This window comes from Oculina patagonica, chromosome 1 (assembly GCF_052425735.1).
Source record: "Oculina patagonica isolate OP01 chromosome 1, crgOcupat, whole genome shotgun sequence".
Classification (NCBI taxonomy): Eukaryota; Metazoa; Cnidaria; class Anthozoa; order Scleractinia; family Oculinidae; genus Oculina; species Oculina patagonica.
Genome location: NC_135758.1, coordinates 29,081,915 through 29,104,577, shown reverse-complemented (window position 1 = coordinate 29,104,577; position 22,663 = coordinate 29,081,915). Strand labels below are relative to the sequence as shown.

At 35.7% G+C, this 22,663-nt stretch overlaps 1 protein-coding gene across 3 annotated transcripts; it reads left to right on the top strand.

The window, feature by feature from the left end:
* Nucleotides 1–10,044: 10,044 nt before the first annotated feature.
* On the top strand, nucleotides 10,045–19,491 carry LOC144662432 (uncharacterized). 3 transcript variants are annotated; one of them, XM_078523249.1, is made up of 5 exons: nucleotides 10,045–10,415; nucleotides 13,745–13,846; nucleotides 18,067–18,236; nucleotides 18,403–18,481; nucleotides 18,912–19,491. In XM_078523249.1, exons 3-5 carry the CDS (start codon nucleotides 18,093–18,095, stop codon nucleotides 19,154–19,156), a joined length of 468 nt encoding a protein of 155 aa, XP_078379375.1. In that variant the 5' UTR covers nucleotides 10,045–10,415; nucleotides 13,745–13,846; nucleotides 18,067–18,092; the 3' UTR covers nucleotides 19,157–19,491. The 3 variants fall into 3 exon arrangements, with proteins under 3 accessions (XP_078379375.1, XP_078379368.1, XP_078379363.1); XM_078523242.1 differs by lacking the exon at nucleotides 10,045–10,415 and having other exon boundaries at nucleotides 13,613–13,846; XM_078523237.1 differs by lacking the exons at nucleotides 10,045–10,415; nucleotides 13,745–13,846 and adding an exon at nucleotides 17,437–17,827.
* Nucleotides 19,492–22,663: the final 3,172 nt, after the last annotated feature.

The window sequence follows — 22,663 nt, the reverse complement described above, 5'->3', positions numbered from 1 at the left end:
AATAAATTTTTCTAGCTTTAGCAGTACTGTAAAAACAATATGTTCTTGACACGTGGAAAATTTCCCTTGCTTCAGCAGTACTATAAAATCGCTAAATTCTTTACACTAAGAAAATATTCCTAGTTTCAGCAGTACTATAAAATCGCTAAATTCTTGACACTAAAAAAATATTCCTAGTTTCAGCAGTACTATAAAATCGCTATGTTCTTGACACTTCGAGAATTTTCCTATCTTCAGCAGCACTATAAAATCGCTATGTTCTTGACAATTAGAGAATTTCCCTAGCTTCAGCAGTATTATAAAATCACTATGTTTTGATATTTAGAGAACTTTCCTAGCTTCAGCAGTACTAAAAAATTGCTATGTTCTTGACACTTAGAGAATTTTCCTAGCTTCAGCAGTGCTGTAAAATCGCTATGTTTTTGACACTAAGAAAATTTTCCAAGCTTCAGCAGTACTATAAAATCGCTATGTTCTTCACACTTAGAGATTTTCGTAGTTTCAGCAGTACTATAAAATCGGTATGTTCTTGACACTTAGATTTTCCTAGTTTCAGCAGTACTATAAAATCGCTATGTTCTTGACACTTAGATTTTCCTAGTTTCAGCAGTCCTATAAAATCGGTATGTTTTTGACGCTAAGAGAATTCTCCTAGTTTCAGCAGTACTATAAAATCGCTATGTTCTTGACACTTAGATTTTCCTAGTTTCAGCAGTACTATAAAATCGGTATGTTTTTGACACTAAGAGAATTTTCCTAGTTTCAGCAGTACTATAAAATCGGTATGTTCTTGACACTAAGATAATTTCCTAGCTTCAGCAGTACTATAAAATCGCTACGTCCTTGACACTTAGATTTTCCTAGTTTCAGCAGTACTATAAAATCGGTATGTTTTTGACACTAAGAGAATTTTCCTAGTTTCAGCAGTACTATAAAATCGCTATGTTCTTGACACTTAGAGAATTTTCCCAGTTTCAGCAGTACTATAAAATCGCTATGTTCTTGACACTTAGACAATTTTCCCAGCTTCAGCAGTACTATAAAATCGCTATGTTCTTGAAACTTAGACAATTTTCATAGCTCCAGCCGTACTATAAAATTGCTATATTCTTGACACTTAGAGAGTTTCCTAGCTTTAGCAGTACTATAAAATCGCTATGTTGTCGACGCTTAGAGAATTTTCCCAGTTTCAGCAGTACTATAAAATCGCTATGTTCTTGACACTAAGAGAATTTTCCCAGTTTCAGCAGTACTATAAAATCGCTATGTTCTTGACACTTAGAGAATTTTCCCAGCTTCAGCAGTACTATAAAATCGCTATGTTCTTGACATTTAGACAATTTTCCTAGCTCCAGCCGTACTATAAAATTGCTATATTCTTGACACTTAGAGAGTTTCCTAGCTTTAGCAGTACTATAAAATCGCTATGTTCTTGACACTTAGACAATTTTCCTAGCTCCAGCCGTACTATAAAATTGCTATATTCTTGACACTTAGAGAGTTTCCTAGCTTTAGCAGTACTATAAAATCGCTATGTTGTCGACGCTTAGAGAATTTTCCTAGCTTCAGCAGTACTATAAAATCGCTATATTCTTTACACCTACCAGAATTTTCCTAGCTTTAGCAGAACTATAAAATCGCTATGTTCTTGACACTTAGACAATTTTCCTAGCTCCAGCCGTACTATAAAATTGCTATATTCTTGACACTTAGAGAGTTTCCTAGCTTTAGCAGTACTATAAAATCGCTATGTTGTCGACGCTTAGAGAATTTTCCTAGCTTCAGCAGTACTATAAAATCGCTATATTCTTTACACCTACCAGAATTTTCCTAGCTTTAGCAGAACTATAAAATTGCTATGTTCTTGACACATAGAAAATTTTCCTATCTTCAACAGTACTATAAAATCGCTATATTCTTGACACTTAGACAATTTCCTAGCTTTAGCAGTACTATAAAATCGCTATGTTCTTGACACGTAGAGAGTTTCCTAACTTTAGCAGTACTATAAAATCGCTATGTTCTTGACACTTATATAATTTTCCTAGCTTCAGCAGTACTATAAAATCGCTATATATTCTTGAGACTAAGAGAATTTCCTAGCTTCAGCAGTACTATAAAATTGCTATGTTCTTGACACTTGGAGAATTTTCCTGGCTTTAGCAGTACTATAAAATCGCTATATTCTTGACACTTAGACAATTTCCTAGCTTCAGCAGTACTATAAAATCGCTATGTTCTTGACACGTAGAGAGTTTCCTAACTTTATCAGTACTATAAAATCGCTATGTTGTTTCCCTTTAGAGAGTTTCCTAGCTTCAGCAGTACTATAAAATCGCTATGTTCTTGACGCTTAGAGAATTTTCCTAGCTTCAGCAGTACTATAAAGTCGCTATATTCTTGACACTTAGACAATTTCCTAGCTTCAGCAGTACTATAAAATCGCTATATTCTTGACACGTAGAGAGTTTCCTAGCTTTAGCAGTACTATAAAATCGCTATGTTCTTGACACTTAGACATTTTTCTAGCTTTAGCAGTACTATAAAATCGCTACATAGACACTTAGAGAATTTCTAGCTTCAGCAGTACTATAAATTGCTGTTCTTGATACTAAGAGAATTTCCCTAGCTTCAGCAGTACTATAAAATTGCTATGTTGTTGCCTTTTAGAGAGTTTCCTAGCTTCAGCAGTACTATAAAATCGCTATGTTCTTGCCCCTTAGAGAGGTTCCTAGCTTCAGCAGTTTTATCAAATCGCTATGTTCTTGCCCCTTAGAGAAGTTTCCTAGCTTTAGCAGTACTATAAAATCGCTATGTTGTCGACGCTTAGAGAACTTTCCTAGCTTCAGCAGTACTATAAAATCTCTATGTTCTTGACACTTAAAGAATTTTCCTAGGTTTAGCAGTACTATAAAATCGCTATGTTCTTGCCCTTTATAGAGTTTCCTAGCTTCAGCAGTACTATAAAATCGGTATGATCTTGACACTTAGAGAATTTTCCTAGCTCCAGCAGTACTGTAAAATCGCTATGCTCTTGACTCTTATAGAATTTTCCTAGCTTTAGCAGTACTATAAAATCCCTATGTTCTTGACGCTTAGAGAATTTTCCTAGCTTCAGCAGTACTGTAAAATCGCTATGTTCTTGACTCTTATAGAATTTTCCTAGCTTTAGCAGTACTATAAAATCGCTATGTTCTTGACTCTTATAGAATTTTCCTAGCTTTAGCAGTCCTATAAAATCGCTATCTTCTTGACGCTTAGAGAATTTTCTAAGCTTCAGCAGTACTGTAAAATCGCTATGTTCTTGACTCTTATAGAATTTTCCTAGCTTTAGCAGTACTATAAAATCGCTACGTTCTTGCCCCTTAGAGAGTTTCCCAGCTTTAGCAGTACTATAAAATCGCTAAGGATTTGCCCCTTGGAGAGTTTTCCTGGCTTTAGCAGTACTATAAAATCTTTATGTTCTTGCCCCTTAGAGAGTTTCCTAGCTTTAGCAGTACTATAAAATCGCTAAGGATTTGCCACTTAAAGAATTTTCTTAGCTTTAGCAGTACTATAAAATCGCTATGTTCTTGCCCCTTAGAGAGTTTCCAAGCTTTAGTAGTACTAAAAAATCGCTAAAGATTTGCACCTTAGAGAATTTTCCTAGCTTTAGCAGTACTATAAAACCGCTATGGTCTTGACATTTAGACAATTTCCCTAGCTTCAGCAGTACTATAAATTGCTATGTTCTTGACATTTAGACAATTTTCCTAGCTTCAGCAGTACTATAAAATTGCTATATTCTTGACACTTAGACAATTTTCCTAGCTTCAGCAGTACTATAAAATCGCTATATTCTTTACACCTACCAGAATTTTCCTAGCTTTAGCAGAACTATAAAATCGCTATGTTCTTGACACTTAGACAATTTTCCTAGCTCCAGCCGTACTATAAAATTGCTATATTCTTGACACTTAGAGAGTTTCCTAGCTTTAGCAGTACTATAAAATCGCTATGTTGTCGACGCTTAGAGAATTTTCCTAGCTTCAGCAGTACTATAAAATCGCTATATTCTTTACACCTACCAGAATTTTCCTAGCTTTAGCAGAACTATAAAATCGCTATATTCTTGACACTTAGACAATTTCCTAGCTTTAGCAGTACTATAAAATCGCTATGTTCTTGACACGTAGAGAGTTTCCTAACTTTAGCAGTACTATAAAATCGCTATGTTCTTGACACTTATATAATTTTCCTAGCTTCAGCAGTACTATAAAATCGCTATATATTCTTGAGACTAAGAGAATTTCCTAGCTTCAGCAGTACTATAAAATTGCTATGTTCTTGACACTTGGAGAATTTTCCTGGCTTTAGCAGTACTATAAAATCGCTATATTCTTGACACTTAGACAATTTCCTAGCTTCAGCAGTACTATAAAATCGTTATGTTCTTGACACGTAGAGAGTTTCCTAACTTTATCAGTACTATAAAATCGCTATGTTGTTTCCCTTTAGAGAGTTTCCTAGCTTCAGCAGTACTATAAAATCCCTATGTTCTTGACACGTAGAGAGTTTCCTAACTTTAGCAGTACTATAAAATCGCTATGTTCTTGACACTTATATAATTTTCCTAGCTTCAGCAGTACTATAAAATCGCTATATATTCTTGAGACTAAGAGAATTTCCTAGCTTCAGCAGTACTATAAAATTGCTATGTTCTTGACACTTGGAGAATTTTCCTGGCTTTAGCAGTACTATAAAGTCGCTATGTTGTTTCCCTTTAGAGAGTTTCCTAGCTTCAGCAGTACTATAAAGTCGCTATATTCTTGACACTTAGACAATTTCCTAGCTTCAGCAGTACTATAAAATCGCTATATTCTTGACACGTAGAGAGTTTCCTAGCTTTAGCAGTACTATAAAATCGCTATGTTCTTGACACTTAGACATTTTTCTAGCTTTAGCAGTACTATAAAATCGCTACATAGACACTTAGAGAATTTCTAGCTTCAGCAGTACTATAAATTGCTATGTTCTTGATACTAAGAGAATTTCCCTAGCTTCAGCAGTACTATAAAATTGCTATGTTGTTGCCCTTTAGAGAGTTTCCTAGCTTCAGCAGTACTATAAAATCGCTATGTTCTTGCCCCTTAGAGAGGTTCCTAGCTTCAGCAGTTTTATCAAATCGCTATGTTCTTGCCCCTTAGAGAAGTTTCCTAGCTTTAGCAGTACTATAAAATCGCTATGTTGTCGACGCTTAGAGAACTTTCCTAGCTTCAGCAGTACTATAAAATCTCTATGTTCTTGACACTTAAAGAATTTTCCTAGGTTTAGCAGTACTATAAAATCGCTATGTTCTTGCCCTTTATAGAGTTTCCTAGCTTTAGCAGTACTATAAAATCGCTATGTTGTCGACGCTTAGAGAACTTTCCTAGCTTCAGCAGTACTATAAAATCTCTATGTTCTTGACACTTAAAGAATTTTCCTAGGTTTAGCAGTACTATAAAATCGCTATGTTCTTGCCCTTTATAGAGTTTCCTAGCTTTAGCAGTACTATAAAATCGCTATGTTGTCGACGCTTAGAGAACTTTCCTAGCTTCAGCAGTACTATAAAATCTCTATGTTCTTGACACTTAAAGAATTTTCCTAGCTTTAGCAGTACTATAAAATCGCTATGTTCTTGCTCTTTATAGAGTTTCCTAGCTTCAGCAGTACTATAAAATCGGTATGATCTTGACACTTAGAGAATTTTCCTAGCTCCAGCAGTACTGTAAAATCGCTATGCTCTTGACTCTTATAGAATTTTCCTAGCTTTAGCAGTACTATAAAATCCCTATGTTCTTGACGCTTAGAGAATTTTCCTAGCTTCAGCAGTACTGTAAAATCGCTATGTTCTTGACTCTTATAGAATTTTCCTAGCTTTAGCAGTACTATAAAATCGCTATGTTCTTGACTCTTATAGAATTTTCCTAGCTTTAGCAGTCCTATAAAATCGCTATCTTCTTGACGCTTAGAGAATTTTCTAAGCTTCAGCAGTACTGTAAAATCGCTATGTTCTTGACTCTTATAGAATTTTCCTAGCTTTAGCAGTACTATAAAATCGCTACGTTCTTGCCCCTTAGAGAGTTTCCCAGCTTTAGCAGTACTATAAAATCGCTAAGGATTTGCCCCTTGGAGAGTTTTCCTGGCTTTAGCAGTACTATAAAATCTTTATGTTCTTGCCCCTTAGAGAGTTTCCTAGCTTTAGCAGTACTATAAAATCGGTAAGGATTTGCCACTTAGAGAATTTTCTTAGCTTTAGCTGTACTATAAAATCGCTATGTTCTTGCCCCTTAGAGAGTTTCCAAGCTTTGGCAGTACTAAAAAATCGCTAAAGATTTGCACCTTAGAGAATTTTCCTAGCTTTAGCAGTACTATAAAACCGCTATGGTCTTGACATTTAGACAATTTCCCTAGCTTCAGCAGTACTATAAATTGCTATGTTCTTGACATTTAGACAATTTTCCTAGCTTCAGCAGTACTATAAAATTGCTATATTCTTGACACTTAGACAATTTTCCTAGCTTCAGCAGTACTATAAAATTGCTATATTCTTGACACTTAGACAATTTTCCTAGCTTCAGCAGTACTATAAAATCGCTATGGTCTTGACACTTGGAAAATTTTCCTAGCTTCAGCAGTGCTATAAAATCGATATGTTCTTGGCACTTAGAGAATTTTCCTAGCTTTAGCAGCATTTTAAAATCGCTACATTCTTGAAACTTAGTAGTTTTCCTAGCTTCAGCAGTACTGTAAAAACGCTATGTTCTTGACACTTAGAGAATTTTCATAGCTTTAGCAGTGCTATAAAATCGCTAATTTCTCACTTAGAAAGTTTTTGTTCAGACTCGCAGTATGAAATTGTTACAAAATTTCATGTAAAAGAAGGGCACAAACCTCTAAAGAGTATAATCAGAAAGGCCTTGGAGCGATTCCAAGAGCTATTTTGTGTTCTGTAGTTGTCGAATTTTCTGCTCTTTGTCATACCTGCCGCTATATAGTCCATTTGTGACCGTACCGTGAGACTGACCTTAAATTTTCCAATTGTCGAAAACATGGCAATTTTTCATATAATCAGAAAGGCCTTGGAGCGATTTCAAGAGCTATTTTGTGTTCTTTAGTTGTCGAATTTTCTGCTCTTTGTCATACCTGCCGCTATATAGTCCATTTGTGACCGCACCGTGAGACTGACCTTAAATTTTCCAACTGTCCAAAACATGGCAATTTTTCAGTGTTATCCCCAAAGGCCTGCAGATTACACAGGCTATCAGATCTATTATTTAGTTAATTAAATGGTAAAATTCAAGTGAAAGCAGCTTACATTGTCTGATAAAGTGAAAAAATAGGTCACCAAGGGTGACATGAGTCTAATGCCGTATGGCATAGTGATACAGATTGCGCGGTTTTCGTAAGCCGGTTAAAATTGGTTAGAGGTTTGTGTTCGGGAGTTTAATTTAAAATGCTTATAGCAAGCTAGGGGCATCGTGGATGATTATGGATGAAAACGAAACAGTCATAAATGTTATATGCTTCACAAAATTTAAAGTATGAACAGGAGTTGATGTTACTTCTTCCGTATTGTCCGTAAAAGCAGAAACGATTAAACATTTGGACAAGATTGCGTGACGATTTACAAAAAGCATGTTCATTACAACAAGGGTTGAAGAACTTCACATCGTTTTCTTTCAGATTTTTCACCATTTTGATGATGACTCTTGAAACAGATTTTGCAATAAAAGCACTTGAAATAGTGACTGTTACTCCATTGTACTGTAAGCACTTAGTGACAGATTTTCCTAAAAACGGGTGTAAATGCTCACGTCAATATAATGATGACCTTTTGAACGCTGGAAACTAGGCAATTATTATCGAGCTACCATACACAGGAGCGAAGACTGTTTATCATGATGTACAAATTTCGCGAATCATCGCTTCCATATCAATGTAACCATTTTATGATTTTTCTAGCTGTAAGAAGAACTTAAGATCTCTGAGAGTCGTAAAAGCATGAAATTCGATTTCAGTGTATGGCAAAGGCCGGGACAGTGTAATACTGCAGAGCGGCCAAACAAACGCATTTTGATTTAGTCGCGTAACTTGATTTACATTTATCCATGTACATCTTTTATTTTTGAAGGTTTTTGTTTGCACTGTAAAGAAAAAATTGGTCAAAATTCGAATGACTTAAATACAAAATACGAGGTAAAGTTTTCTATTTTTTAAAACAAAATAAATATTTGGTCGCATTGTGTAAATAAACGCGAGTCGCCGTCGAAATATTTTTTCTCAAAGACGTCTTGCTTTTTAAGCAAGACGAAAACACAAGTGCTTAACTGAACTGAAAACGAAGATTTATTTTCACAAAAAGCTTACAAATGTCTTAACTGGAAAATTATTACGTCCTGTTCAAGTGTTAAATAATCGTGACTTGAGAAAGAACTTTTAATTATGCGTGGGAACACGTGTCGCTGATTGGCTGTTTTTAATTGAAACTAATCGTGCGTGTCCGTACGGAGTCCGTTCTTGCAGCTGATCATTGTTTTCTACATTTCAGCGAACGATTATCGATCCCGAACCATTCCCTTGGGATTGCTAACAGCTTTTTTTTCATATAACAAAGAGTCTAATGCGCATGCGCAAAGCGCACGCAAGCATTAGACTCAAAAAGGAACCAAAGGGAAAGATACCAGGTGACTCAACCAAAGTATGTTCTTTATTCTGTTATTTCTGTTGTTGTTGGGGCAAATTGCAAAATGCAATTTTTTGTTTTGTTTTCAGTGTTGCATGGCTAATGTTACTGAATGTGTCATACAAACTATCGATTATAAAGTGCATAATTCTATCAGGCCAATTATTATCTGAGTATAGTTTCAGAAATATTTTATGGACCATAAATGGCACAGTTGCATGTACTTCCACTTTTCCAGGAAATAAATACAGAAAAAGTTTTCAGAAATTGTTGAACTGTTTTTATTAATCACTTGGCAAAAAATGTTATTATAAAAAGCAAAAAAACAAAAAACAAAAAACAAAAACAAACCCATGACCATATGACCTATGTTGCTTTCCTTAGATTGCATTGCAGGTTACTGTACTTAAATGAATATAACTTACACCATACATGTAAATAGTGGCTAGTTAAAGGGCAGAGACTTTAACTGTTTCCCATTTGAAACAATTCATTGAAAAAGGCGTTATTACACTCTTGATTTATAACTGTACATTTTGAAGATATAGCATTTTCATTTAAGATGCATTTGTCAATATTTTTGTTGGAGTGTTTTTATGCTGAAATAAGTTTAAATTTACGGAAGTGATATATAACCATCCCGTTTATAGGCAACCGAAATGCATAAAATAATTATTACTTTCAATGAGCCAAAGTCCCACCCAAGTGCATGTAACACTTACAAAATTTAATGCGTTTTTGAATCATGTCTGTGTGTCGGTGTAATTTAAATGATGTACACTCAGTCAAACTAAGTGAAATGTACAGAATGCTGGTCACGAACCAGTTTTCCTTCATGAATCCTTCTAGTGGAAGGTATCTTCCATTTTTAAATAGACAATTATGTGAATTCAGCGCACACTGAACAACATTCGCCAAAAAGCAAATTTGATACCAGTTGACCATTTGTTGACAATGCATCAGAAATTTAGTGAGAGGAATAAAAACTTTCAAGTAGGGTCTTTTATTCAAGAATAATACAACAATTTGAAGCAATCGGTAAGCGAAAACTTCCAATTATAACAAGCAAGACAAATTTATAGGATTTTACGATTTTACAAACGATGGCGTACGTAAACCCTTCAAAAGGAATTTTGTAATCTGTATCTATTCACTTTAGCAAGCGAAGTAGTCGGAACTGTCGTTATGTTAATATAGTTTGACAAACCATCTTTTAAAGTAAATATTTGGTTTTTTTGCGCTACAATTTCTGCCTATTTATTCCATAATTCCCGCTTCAGTGATTCTTGCGGGACGGGAAGCCTGTCTCGTGATATCATAGTTAGCCCCCTCTACTAACTATGGGGATACGGAAGTCGTGTCTTTCAAATTACTGTACAATGTATACGGAAATCGCGGGACGTAGTTCCCGTTTTGAGGGAAACGGGATGAGGTTATATTAGAAACCTTCTTTTTGGTGACGTGTCAATTGAGTATCACATCTTTGTAAAGTATACATCCTGAGAGCTTCAAGTCTAAGTACAAAAATCTGCGAAGGCTTTTATAGCATGAATGAACAACTTCAGAAACGGACAACTCGGTTTGGAAGATGCTCAAATCACGTACGTTGGCAAGGTGCAATTTTTTTGCATCCTCGATCAACCAGTGCGTCACAGGAGAAGAGAAATTAGGCGTGTTTGGTGAAGTAGACTACAGTCGCCATTTAGCGGTATGTTTTTCTCAAATGTGAAAGTAACCATTTTGTCGATCTTGTGCCGGTTAATCAGGATGGATTCCTTGGTTAATATAAATAATCTTAGCCAGAACCAAAGGAAATGAAATGAGTAGAAGTCGTTGGTTTTAAGAAATTTGCTTCGAAATTGCTCACAGGAAGCTTTACACATTTCTTGGCATTTTAAATTCATCGGCTAGGATAATTTTGGAAATAGCAACAAGTCGATCACACAGTAGAGTGTCAGTCGCTATTTAACCTGAAAGCAATCTGATCTTCGAAAAAAAAAACCAAATTCTCATGCTGAGTGCATCTGATAACAAATCAACAGAGACGCGCTTATGTTTTTATTTCTCGCGTAACAGTAGAGAGAAAGAGGAAGGGAGGTTTTAGCTATTCTAGTCTCGTGTTACTTAAGTCCAGGATTTTGCTCTTTTATAAATACGCGCCGGAGATTGTCGAGCTGGTGTTAACACTATGAAAATTTGGTACAGTTGAACGAATTAGTTTTAAGCTAGGGCTAATTTGTTTTTGTTCAGTGACGGTTTATGCACATAAATATCTCCTCGAAACATTTGGTAAAAATATAGGTCGACGAATATTTCCGTTTAGAATTTCGCGGTGTCTAAATTTACATGCTTGGTCGCTTGAAATAGTATTCAATTGACTAAAGATCACTAGCTTCCCGGCCGTTACTGTAGAAATGTTTTCGAGATTAGGTCTTATTTAAACCTCCAGAGGGTGTTTCAAGCGATTTCAAAAATTATTTAATTTTGTGTAGGCAATAAAGTTTCCTAGCTTCAGCAGTACTATAAAATCGCTATGTTCGTGACACTTAGAGAATTTTCCTAGCTTCAGCAGTACTACAAAGTCGCTATGTTTTGACAGTTAGAGAATTTTCCTAGCTTCAGCAGTACTATAAAATCGCTATATTCTTGACACTTTGAAAATTTTCCTAGCTTTAGCAGTACTATAAAATCGCTATGTTCTTTACACTTAGAAAATGTTCCCAGCTTCAACAATACTATAGAAATCGCTATGTTCTTGACACTAAGAGAATTTTCCTTCTTCAGCAGTACTAAAAAATCACAATGTTCTTTACACTGAGAAAATGTTCCCAGCTTCAGCAGTACTATAAAATCGCTATATTCTTGACACTAAGAGAATTTTCCTTTCTCCAGCAGTACTAAAAAATCACAATGTTCTTTACACTAAGAAAATTTTCCTAGCTTCATTAGTACTATAAAATCACAATGTTCTAGACACTTAGAAAATTTTTGGTCAGGCTGACAGTCTGAATTTTTTACAAAATTTCGACGAAAAGGCCTGCTCATACCTCTTGAAAATATTCTATCCATATTCAGAAAGGCCGAGCGATTTCATGAGCTACATTATGTTTTGTGGTTCCTTGATGAATTTTTATGAGCTTAGTCATACCTTCCCACCTGGATAGAAAGATTGACGAGTCTTTATGCGAAATAGATATTTTCTCAAAATTCTCTGAAACCAGCGTTGCTTGCTCGGTATATAGCCCATTTGTTACCGTACCTTGAATGTGACAATAGATTTTCCAAGTATCGAAAAAATGGCAATTTTTCGGTATTATTCCCAAGCTCAGAAAATTCGTCAACTACCGGAGCCAAAATAGCTTTTGTTATCGCGTGGCATCTATAAATAAAAAGTCGAATACCCTTTTTGTCGAAGTTCGTTTTTTGTGTTTCTAACTTTTCGAAACTTTGACTCTGATCATAAGTTTTATTAGTGTCAAGAATAACGCGATTTTATAGTATGCCGGAGCTAGGAAAATTTGTCAACTACAGAAGCAAAATAATTTTTTAAAATCGCTTGGCATTATCAAACAAATGTATAGAATACTCTCTAGAGGTTGAAGTAGGACTTTCCGCCGAATCTCTATCAAATTTCTAACTTTGAGTCAAGAAAGGCGATTTTATAGTATGAAGCTAAAACTTGGAAAATTTGTCAACTACAGAAGCAAAATAATTGTTAAAATCGCTTGGCGTTTCCCAATAAAGATAGAATACTCTCTAGAGGTTTCACTTAGACCTTCTGGCGAAAATCTCTGAAAATTTCTGACTGCTCGGCATTTAGTCAATTGAAAACCATTCCCAGAGGCCGGGCATGTGGACACTGCGTTTGAATTTCTTGATTTATTAGAAAACGTTTATACTGGAAATGAGGTTTCAAATTGACCAAAAACTAATTATGTGCGCATGAAAAGATCAGATCCGCTAAGAAAAGTAACATCTTATCATTAGTCCTCTTTCGCATCAGTGATTTGCTTTGGAAGGAGATCAATAATAGACAAAACGAAGAAAACAGGGAAAAATTTGCAATTACTGTCTAAACGAAGAAATACATGTACATTTCTCTTCAATCACTGTGCAGTCTTAGTAAATCTTTTTTAATCCAGCGCTTGAAGGCATTGTGAGCTTTATTCAATTCAGTGTCTATTCAGAAGTCCTATTTTCCGTTTAAGCCATTTCTTTCTTGCCATGGTTTTTTGACCGATTGTGTGTTATCTTTAATTTCATTCTATGCAAGTTGTCTGCTCGCTGATATTTTACGGATTGCGGTAAACTGATACTGAAATGTTGGGTGACTGGGAATTCAGACTTGCTTAACAGAACTCAATTTTATCCCGGTTGATTGAAAGAAAGAAAAAATTCGTTTACTTGCCGCTAGAGTGTAACTTAGAAGTGTATGTAGTTCTAGCTAGTTCAGTGTGTCTCGAGATAAGTAAATTCAAAGTTGGTTCGACTAGTTTACATTTGCTTACTTTGCCAACTTTGTTATTCATCAAACTCTGTGCTATTTTTCCTTATAGCAGAGGGAGACAAAATAGTTCTTTTTGTATTTAAGTAAAAGCTTTAAGTTCGAAAATATGTCCTTGGCTTGGCATTTGGTAAAATAACTTTTCTTTAGCTCTTTCGGTGGGAATTTTCATTTCAGAAATGGTTTGGCTTGTTTAAAAGGTTGCCAGTTTCAGGTGGTATACCGAATAGTCACTCATCTGTTGTTATTCTGTGTATTTAATACATACTTTTTAGAGCATTCGCGAGCTCTTCCATTCAGACACCAAGCAGACATCGCAGAAGTGAAGATATATAAATCATTCGCATGACCTATGCAAAGCTTTTTGAGCCGTTTATTTTATTTAAACATTTTGCAGAGCACTTCAGAACGCGTGTTGCGGTTTCTAAGTTGTGCTCGTCATGTTAAAAATAGTAAAGAATTCAAGCAGTTGAATTCTGAATAAACGGACCGGAAGATATTGTTAACTGATGCTGAATATCTTGTCATTTTAGATGGAAAAGGGCCGAAAAGGTATTCTGCATATTTACAAATGGCTACAGACACATCGATGGTGTTCTTACCAACAGAAACAGAGATGAGAATTATTGGATAAAGTAAGTACCGTATTTTTGTATCGCTGCGTTCTAACAAAAGTGTTTTTTTGTAATACAAGTTAATTAATTATTTTATTCAGATTTTCCTCAAAGGCTGAAGTTGGAGCTAATTTGTATTTACTAGATAGCAAGACCCGCCAAAGAACAAACATGGTCTGTGGCCTTATTGATCTTTTAACTGAAAAGTAAACATTTTGCTCAACACGTTTTTGCGAAAAATTTGCATACACGTACTGAATTACCGAATTTCAAAGTGGTGCTTTTTACGTTACAAAGAAACATTAAGAATCGAGTACAGTGGTAATACTGACTTATTTCGTCCACTGATTGAATTAAATTGTCAAGACCGGACAAAAACATTTTACAGTCGTTCAGAGAACAAATTTCCTTTTTGTTTTTGTTTACACAGACCTACATCACATATCACTGTTGTCCATCGCAACAGAAATGTTACAGAGATGGAATTTATCGTTCAAAGTTGACAGTGTATATTTTAGCATAGTTCATATACTTGCCAAAATGTTTCGGGGTAATTTTTACAGAATAAACGTATTAAGGATTCTAGTAGGGAATAGAAAAAAATACGTCTGATGCCAGATTTGCTATAACAAACATTATAAATCAGCTTGGCGCATCTTGTGGTATAGCTGTTCTTTTACTGTTTGTCTTTTCACTGGCCATGCAGCATTTCGCTAGTTTCGAATTCAATAACCGTTCAGTGCTAACATCTACAGTAAAACATTTTTCACATTTACATGTTTGTTATTAACTGCCGGGATTTTCCGAGAGTAGCGATAAAATTTCACAGTTTTTTTTACAAATCCTGAAATATCTACCTTCTAAAAGTAACAACGCTCCGAACTTATTTTAAGAACTAGTGAAAATAAAGGTAGAGCAAGCCGAACCAAACTGAACTTAGCTTTGCTAACAATAACAAAATTTGGATTTTATTTACGGAGGCTTGACAATAAAATGAGGTTGCGTATGGATAGCGTCTTTAGTGTGTATGTGTGTGTTTTTGATAATAATGACCAAGCTGAAGCTAAAGTTGAAACTCGCATTGCCTCTTCCTCTTTTACCATTAACTGTCCTTGTTCATGTAGAAGTTATGTTTATTAGTGGGAATTAACGTTTTGAAACGATAATAGAAAGCAATGATGAACTGAATATCATGCTTGCAAGGTGATTTTCAATTGGAAACGAGAATGTTTTCAATGTCATCGCAGTAAAAGAGAGTATTCACAACATTGCTGTCTTTTGTTCTTTTGTTTATTGTAATACAATATATTTTGACCAAGTGAATTCGAGATCAGCTTTGCCTGTTGTTAAGGTCTACTCGGCTGAAAAGAAGATACACTGCCGGATTCGAGATCCACAGTTGACGAAATGATGTAGTCCGTTTTATGATTTTCTGAACTTGGCTCGAATAGTTCCATTCACATTGCCCCCGAATAAAGAGCCTACTTACAGGCTATTGGAACAGTTAAACAATAATAGTAAACAAGAAACGCGCTTATATTTGTTTGCCTCGCAAGAAAAGAGTGAAATAGTAGTGGAGGGCAATTTTCAGCCCTCTGCGGCACGCCACTAAACTTTCCAGGAGCGTTGCATGAGGTTCCATGGTGTTTGGTTCTTGAAGCTCTTTTGGGAAAATATGTTTTTGCATGATTTTACGCTATTATATAAATAAGTTATAGCGTAAATTTTATTATATGAAAGTGTTTATTGCACTTTTGAGCTGATGTTGAGTCTTGGTTCTTATTCACTCTAAGCGCTTGGTATAGTGGTAGAGTACAGTGCAGTTTTTCTCTTTCGCACTGATGAATTTAATCTAAAAACCGAAGCTGTAATATATATATATAAAAAATTGACCAAAAAAGCCAAAAAACTCATGTCAGAGCAAAGAAATGAATTTTTCCTCAATCACTGTTCCACCTTAGTACACCTCCGGTACTAATGCATTGTATAAGTGATATTTTTATCACTATTCTCATTTACTCGATATGATGAAGTTGAGGATGAATATGGCATCTATTCAATAAGCCAAGTCATTTTTTAAACAAGAATTCCTACCTTTAAACAATACAAGCCTAGATGAACCATACTTTTTTTAAAATTTAGCTCTACATCATCCAACATTTATAGCCTGACAACAGTCTGTATAAATATCCGCCATCCGATTACTCAGTTGTAGGTGGGAAAGGTCCTCCGAACTCGCTCTTATACATAAAGCATCCCTGAGTTGCATTATGTAGTGTAAATATCAAATTTAGAAAATATAAGTTTATCAATTTTTATCAAATAAGCAGTCAAGATCTTATGCCTAGACACTGAAATAGTTCTTTGCTTGAGCATTCATTGAAAAGTGCACATTTTTATTGTTTACGTTCTTGCGGATAACCTCAAAACTCATATAGAGGTTTTCAATGTTGTGCTACTGGTAACAAAAATAAAGAATTATTTAATGATGCTGCATAACTTGTCAACTCAAAAGAGAAAAAAATCTTTTTCCATGTTTGCACACATAGTTTTAGCTGCATTCCAATAGTTTCCATAGCAGAAACAGAGAAGAAAAAACACAAGCAATAAATTAGTTTTCTTATGTTGTTTAACATTTTTTGAGATGGAAATCCAACAGTTCAGTAAAACCTGTTCGTATTCTAAGACCAAAAAGCAAAGATTGTGTAACATTAAAATTTCAGAAAAGCAAACATTTCGTCTAACGCGTTTTAGCGAACGATTTGCGTATCTGCATTAGCGACTGAGCTATTTCATCGCAGTGCTTTTCACGTGAACAAGAACATAAAGAATCAATTGGTAATACTGATTTTTCCTACTCCATTGATTAAATAAATGGTTGGAGACAGGACTGAATTTTTTTTTTCGTTTGGTGAACACATGCCATCAGCTTTTCTGTTTGCATAGACCTTCATTTCACTGGTGTCCTTCGAAACAGAAACAGAGATAAGATTTACCGTTTACAATTCCTTCACCTTCCGACATTTTTCCAAAAATTTCTTGAGTACACGAGCGTAGGAAAGACCAAAGATACCCCTTAGGCAGGATTTGCTCTACCACTGAAATAAGCAAAAAGGGCCCAAAAAACATACGCTAACAATTCATATCATTATTACAGCCACAATCACAGTCGTGGTTACTGTAATCGAGACTGCAGAGCAGTGCAGCACAAAACGGTTGTATTTGCAGCTGGCTAATTTCGAATTCGGTTACGTTTTCATGCAGGTGATTTTGTACGAAGAGACAAATTTCCTATATTTTTCATTCGCCAATTTTGTGTAGTTTGTCACTTAACCTTATTTACGAAAGCGTGACGTGAAGATAGTTTGTATCGGGAAATGTTTTTATTCGTTTATAATAATTATAGTCAACACCTTATCTGTATTTCCAAATGATACCGTAGACATTAAGGCAAGTTGTTTTGCACGCTTTCAGTCAGGACGTCGTTACAAATATTTGAAATATTTGTCTAAGATAAAGATATGGTAACCATTCAACTACGTCTGTACTATTGCTATATTGATCGAATATATCCATGTCTTCTTTTTTTTCTTCCGAAACGGCGGCAATTTCACTTTTAATATTTTCTTAAATATCTGTTTGACTTTCTTTTCTTGGAAGTAATTCCAAATGCGAAAACAATCGATCAAATTATAAACAAGAACACGTAGCTTTTACAAAACAAAGGCAGCCCCCTTGCTCGATGTAAACACAGTGCACGAGACGTTTTTCGCGTTCCTTGTTTAAATATCAATATTTGTTGTGTGGTTCAAAACAACCGGCTAACATATTCAGTTGCTACAGTCTATAAATTCAGTCTGTCTTTGCTGTTGCATCAAACACTTTTCAGTCCCGAGTGAGACTCATTGCGTGCTGAGATTGTCGAAAGAGAACTGAGCAAGATGTTTCGCCATTCGACTGCGGCGCTTGTCGTGACTATTCTCGTCCTTTCCAACGTTATCGGTTAGTAATGCTGTTTTCAATATTTGCTTTTAAAGTTTTTAAGTATGATTCAAACTAGTTGGTAATTTTTCAACCCCTTTGTATCTTTTTCACTCTCGAACGCTACATGTGTCTTAACGCGGTCTCATCTTATTAAAAAAAGATGCTACACGTGAAAACTAGAAGGGCTTCAAAGTCTACATTCTGGCACAGATCGAACAGAACAATGATACTTCTCGTCATTTTGTTCCTATTATCAGATGCTAAAACAGACGAATTCTTGGAAATGAAGGTTTTCAATCACGGCTTTCAAGCCTCTGATTCTGAGATGCATGCAATGCTAAAGAAGGCAAACCTCGAGGGTCATGGCTACAAAAAAGAAGTTACCACCAAGGTGGTGCAAAAGGCCGGTGGTGGAGGAGAATACCAGGTATGTCATTGTGTGTGTATTGTAATGCCTTTACTTTGAAATCAATTCAAAACAGTGGCCGAACTTACAAAACACTTCCTTCCTGAATGTTTTTTTTTTCCACTGACTACATGTACATGATGTACTTTGTTTCAAGTTTAATCATTCATTGTTTCGCCACCTCCAGAAAGCGCATTACTACTACAAGGATGTCAGTTGCTCACAGATGCAGGAAGTTGAACAAGAATTAGAACGTTTGTTACCAGGTGAGCTAGAAACCATTTTTTGATCCTGATAAGACTTGTTTTCTAAAAGTGATAAGCTCTAAAAAAGGCTCACTTCGATGTGAAAATCGAAAGCGTAGGAAAAGATTAAGAGAAATCGAGAACGGCCTAAGTTAACACTCTCAGAATAATATACAATTGTAAAGCTTGCTTAATTATCAATATTTTGTTTAACGTTAAGATTATAAGACAAAAAATTGCGGGATGATGACGATCAAGTCAGTGCTAAATATTATTAAGTCAAACGCTCAGACCAAGCACCTGGCACAAAATGCATGGTCACTTTGCCTGACTTTATTTGACCTTGAAAAAAACTGAATACTAACAGAAGTGGACTAGTTTGGTCACAATTCTAAAACGAAAATATCTGATTTTGCGAAAGAGAGTTGTTATGTCTTATATATTATTTCAGATGCTTTTCAAGATGAAATTGGGATCAAGTTGAAAAAGGAAATAAAAACCAGGCGTCTTGGCAGCTTGGGGCAGTGTAGGGTGGGGCCGGAGGTTCATTTCAAGGGGGCTGAGGGTTGCTATGACAATCAAAAAGCTGTCTCCAAACGACGCAAGAAGCGTGGCTGCGGCGGTTGGATCTGCATCGTTTGCTTTAATATCCAAATCACTTACAGCGGCAACAACAACGGCAACAGCACGCGGTGACGGAGGTAGCAGTCCAGCCGGCGGCGGAGGTACATGTCGCAGTCGGGAACCGCCACTATTCCCTGCCGTCGCAACAAAGACCTCCCGGGATGCTGAGTTGTTGATGTAGACAGTGCTGTACGATTGGATTGTGCTTATTCTGTTCTTAAACATTCGTAGCTTGACATGTAAGGTTTTCCATTATCTGGTTCGGTATCGCTAAATACAACAATCAATATGGTCATTCAAAAGTCTCAGTCTAGATTCCATGGTATAAGCTTTTTTAGGTGCTGTAATTGACTTTGTGGACAGAATTAGCCGATGATGCTTTTAGTAGTAATAAAAGCATTAAAAATCAATGGTTAAAATGTCGTTTGTTGGCGCATGATTCATGGGTTAACGTATTTCATTTTTACTGATTTAGAGGACTTGCTTATCATTGTCATGACAATATCAGTGTCTTTAAGATTACCCCAAAGCCCAATCCAAGAACAATAACTGGTGCTTAGTAGTCCCAAGACTACTAAGAAACTAATTGAAACTATTTCGATTAATTCACTGACACAAAAAACAGAAACGTATCAATACGTCCTTATAATACGCCCTGAGATTTTTTTTCGTTTTACAAATAATACAAAAGAAGCTGTACCCCTCCCGATCCCCACTACTTAAAATCCAAGTTTTTAAAAAACAATGTCTGAGTTTTTTAATACGTCTACACAGCCCAAGACGGCGTAAAAAATGCTATTGGGAAATGTAAAATACAAAAATGGGTCTCATGACGTCAAATCTAGCATTCCAATATCTGGTGGGGTACACTTCGAATTCTAGAATGCTTAATTTAACACCTTTAAAAGCTAATTACTCTCAATGAAACTTGAAATTAAAAAATCTAAGTCAGATTTGACAAAAAAGTGATTTTGATTGATCACTGGATCGAGTCCTTTTGTGTTCTTCTCGTGAAAGTAAGGTGTGTGTGTGTGTGTGTGTGTGTGTGTGTGGGGGGGGGGGGGGGGGGGAGTGATTAAGAGAAATTATTCGTTAATATTGCCTCGTGACACACACCAATTCACATTACACGCCAGTCATGGAAATGGTAGTTTGGGATAATGGGCAAATGGGAATTGGAACGATGTTCAAGACAATTGCTGTCTTCCCATTGTGAATCACTTCAAAGCCTTCCTGTAAAGTTTAATTGAAACAGTATTTTGAATTATGTTTAATTTGCAAGCACATTTTTGATTGGAAACAACAGTTGCTGTGGACGTTGCTATGTTAAAATATCGCTACCAGCAGGCAGATTTCTTAATTTAAACACACATCAATTCGGAATTAGAGCAAAATTATGTGCAAATACGTTTCGGAAATGTTTTGAGATTTAAACCGTTCATTTCTCAAAAAATGGCTTTTGCATAAGAAACTTGATGTTTCTGACCATGACCACCTTAAAAACCTGAAATAGATTTAAAAAATTAATTGAATAGATTTTTGTTCATTTTGAAATCAGAAATGGTTTGATTTTGATAGCTGTATAGATAAGTGTAAGCCTCTGCTGATCATAATAAATAAGATGCACAGTAATTAATATGGAAAATGCCATGTGGAAATTCATCGACATTTGTCAAATTGGTACAACCGTTAGCCAATCGGCAGCAGCGATAAATTTTAATCAAAATAAAAAATTTCCTTTCCAGCAGAACATGGCTTTAAGCCGTCAAAAAAGGAGTTTCGAAGCTGCTTTTTTATGCTTGTTTTAATTCAGGTTGGAAATTAAACGCTTAAACCTTAAGCTTATCCTGCTACAAGCGGCACTACCTCAATTATCGGCGTAAGATTCTATGTATTTTATCATTAAATTCAAAGAATCGAAATAATTATCATTTGAGACCGTCGGTTGGGAAGAAGTGCGCTTCGAATCGAATAGTACGAAATTAAATATATATTATGGCACGGTACGATTTCAATTTGTTTGTTTCCTATTTTTATTTATGAACAATGGCGCAAGCCTTTGACTTTTCCACTGATGAAGGGCTGAGCCCGAAACGTATGGAACTTTGAACTGCCATGTAAAGACACTTACCACTCATTTGGTGAGAACTTTGTACTTTTACAAGTGCCACGCAGCACAAGGAAATTTATTTTTCCATTAATCATTGATCACTCCATCCTTTTCTCGTGTTTTCAGAAACAGTGCCTTAATTGTAAGAGGGTCCTTATTGGGGGGTAAAGAATCCCATTCCCCAGCCCAAATTTTGCCTTAATCCAATTTCCCAGCCTATTGTTTTCTCGATTTTCCAAATCCCAGTCCCAGTTGTATTGTTAATTTGTTTGTAATTCCCAATCCCAGTGTGGGTTGCCGGCTGAAGACTTTGTCTTTCAGGAAAAAATATCGCACTATTTCGCTTCTCCTTTACACGTAAACGCAAATGAAAGCTAGATTCCCAGTTTGCAGGTTCGCATTGGGCCATATTTTGTGATTGTCTGAGTGAAATTTATTTTTCTCCTTTATTTGAATTTAAAGCGGTTCAAGCGGGAAAAAAAGTATGTCACATTTCATATCTACCTAAGGTGAAAAACAAATACAGTTACCGATTGTTCGACCGAATGCTTGATATTTACTGCCATTCGCTCTTACTGTACCGTGAACTGAACGATAGAAAATAATGCCCGAGTGGTAAAACTCGAAAGTAGATCGTTCTATTCCTCAATTGTCTTTTCTTTATGTATGTAATATTCGAGGAATACAGGCAGATGTTGGTCCGACGGGGATAGCTGATTGGAAAGAATACACATTTTGGCGACCGTCTCCATTTAGATGTTTTTCAATAATTTCGTGATTGGGTGTAATTTCTTATTTTAATATTATAATCTTTCAATATCTAGGACAGATACTTCACAAGTGTTTTTCTTGCCTTCGATAAACTCTTTAATAATTATTAGCCGCTCATAGCTTTTCGATAATTGTGTTGTGTCGATCACAAACTTATCTTAACAATTCTACAAGTTTATTTTATTTCTCTTTTTAAATTCGTTTCGAATGAACTTATAAAAACTTATAAAAGAATTGACCAAAAACTCATTTGCAATAGCAGTCCCTTAGGTGTAGCTACTTAAGGCAGATTACTCCACAGATAAATGTCCCGACGATCGATTTCAAAGGACATGACTTACGGCTATACTCCCATAATGTTCATACCGGACGTAGTGAACATCTTTTCCATAATAAGGAAAACTGTCAGCACTATTTATACCTTAGCAAAGGGTTTTGAAAACTCATTCTAGCCCTTATTAAACGAATGGAGAAAAATTCCTTATTACTCTAGTCAAGCGTAATAAGGGAAAAAAGTAAAACTAGCAGTCCTATTCCTGGCTCGGTGTACGGCAAAAACAGGCTACAAACCCAAATTTCTGTAAGAAGCTTGCCAAAATTAATTAATTGAAATTAATAGTTTACCATTCTCACTCATTATTTATGCCGCTCATTGTCCGGCGTGGATAAGATATGGGAAAAGATTGTGGCCGAGGCAA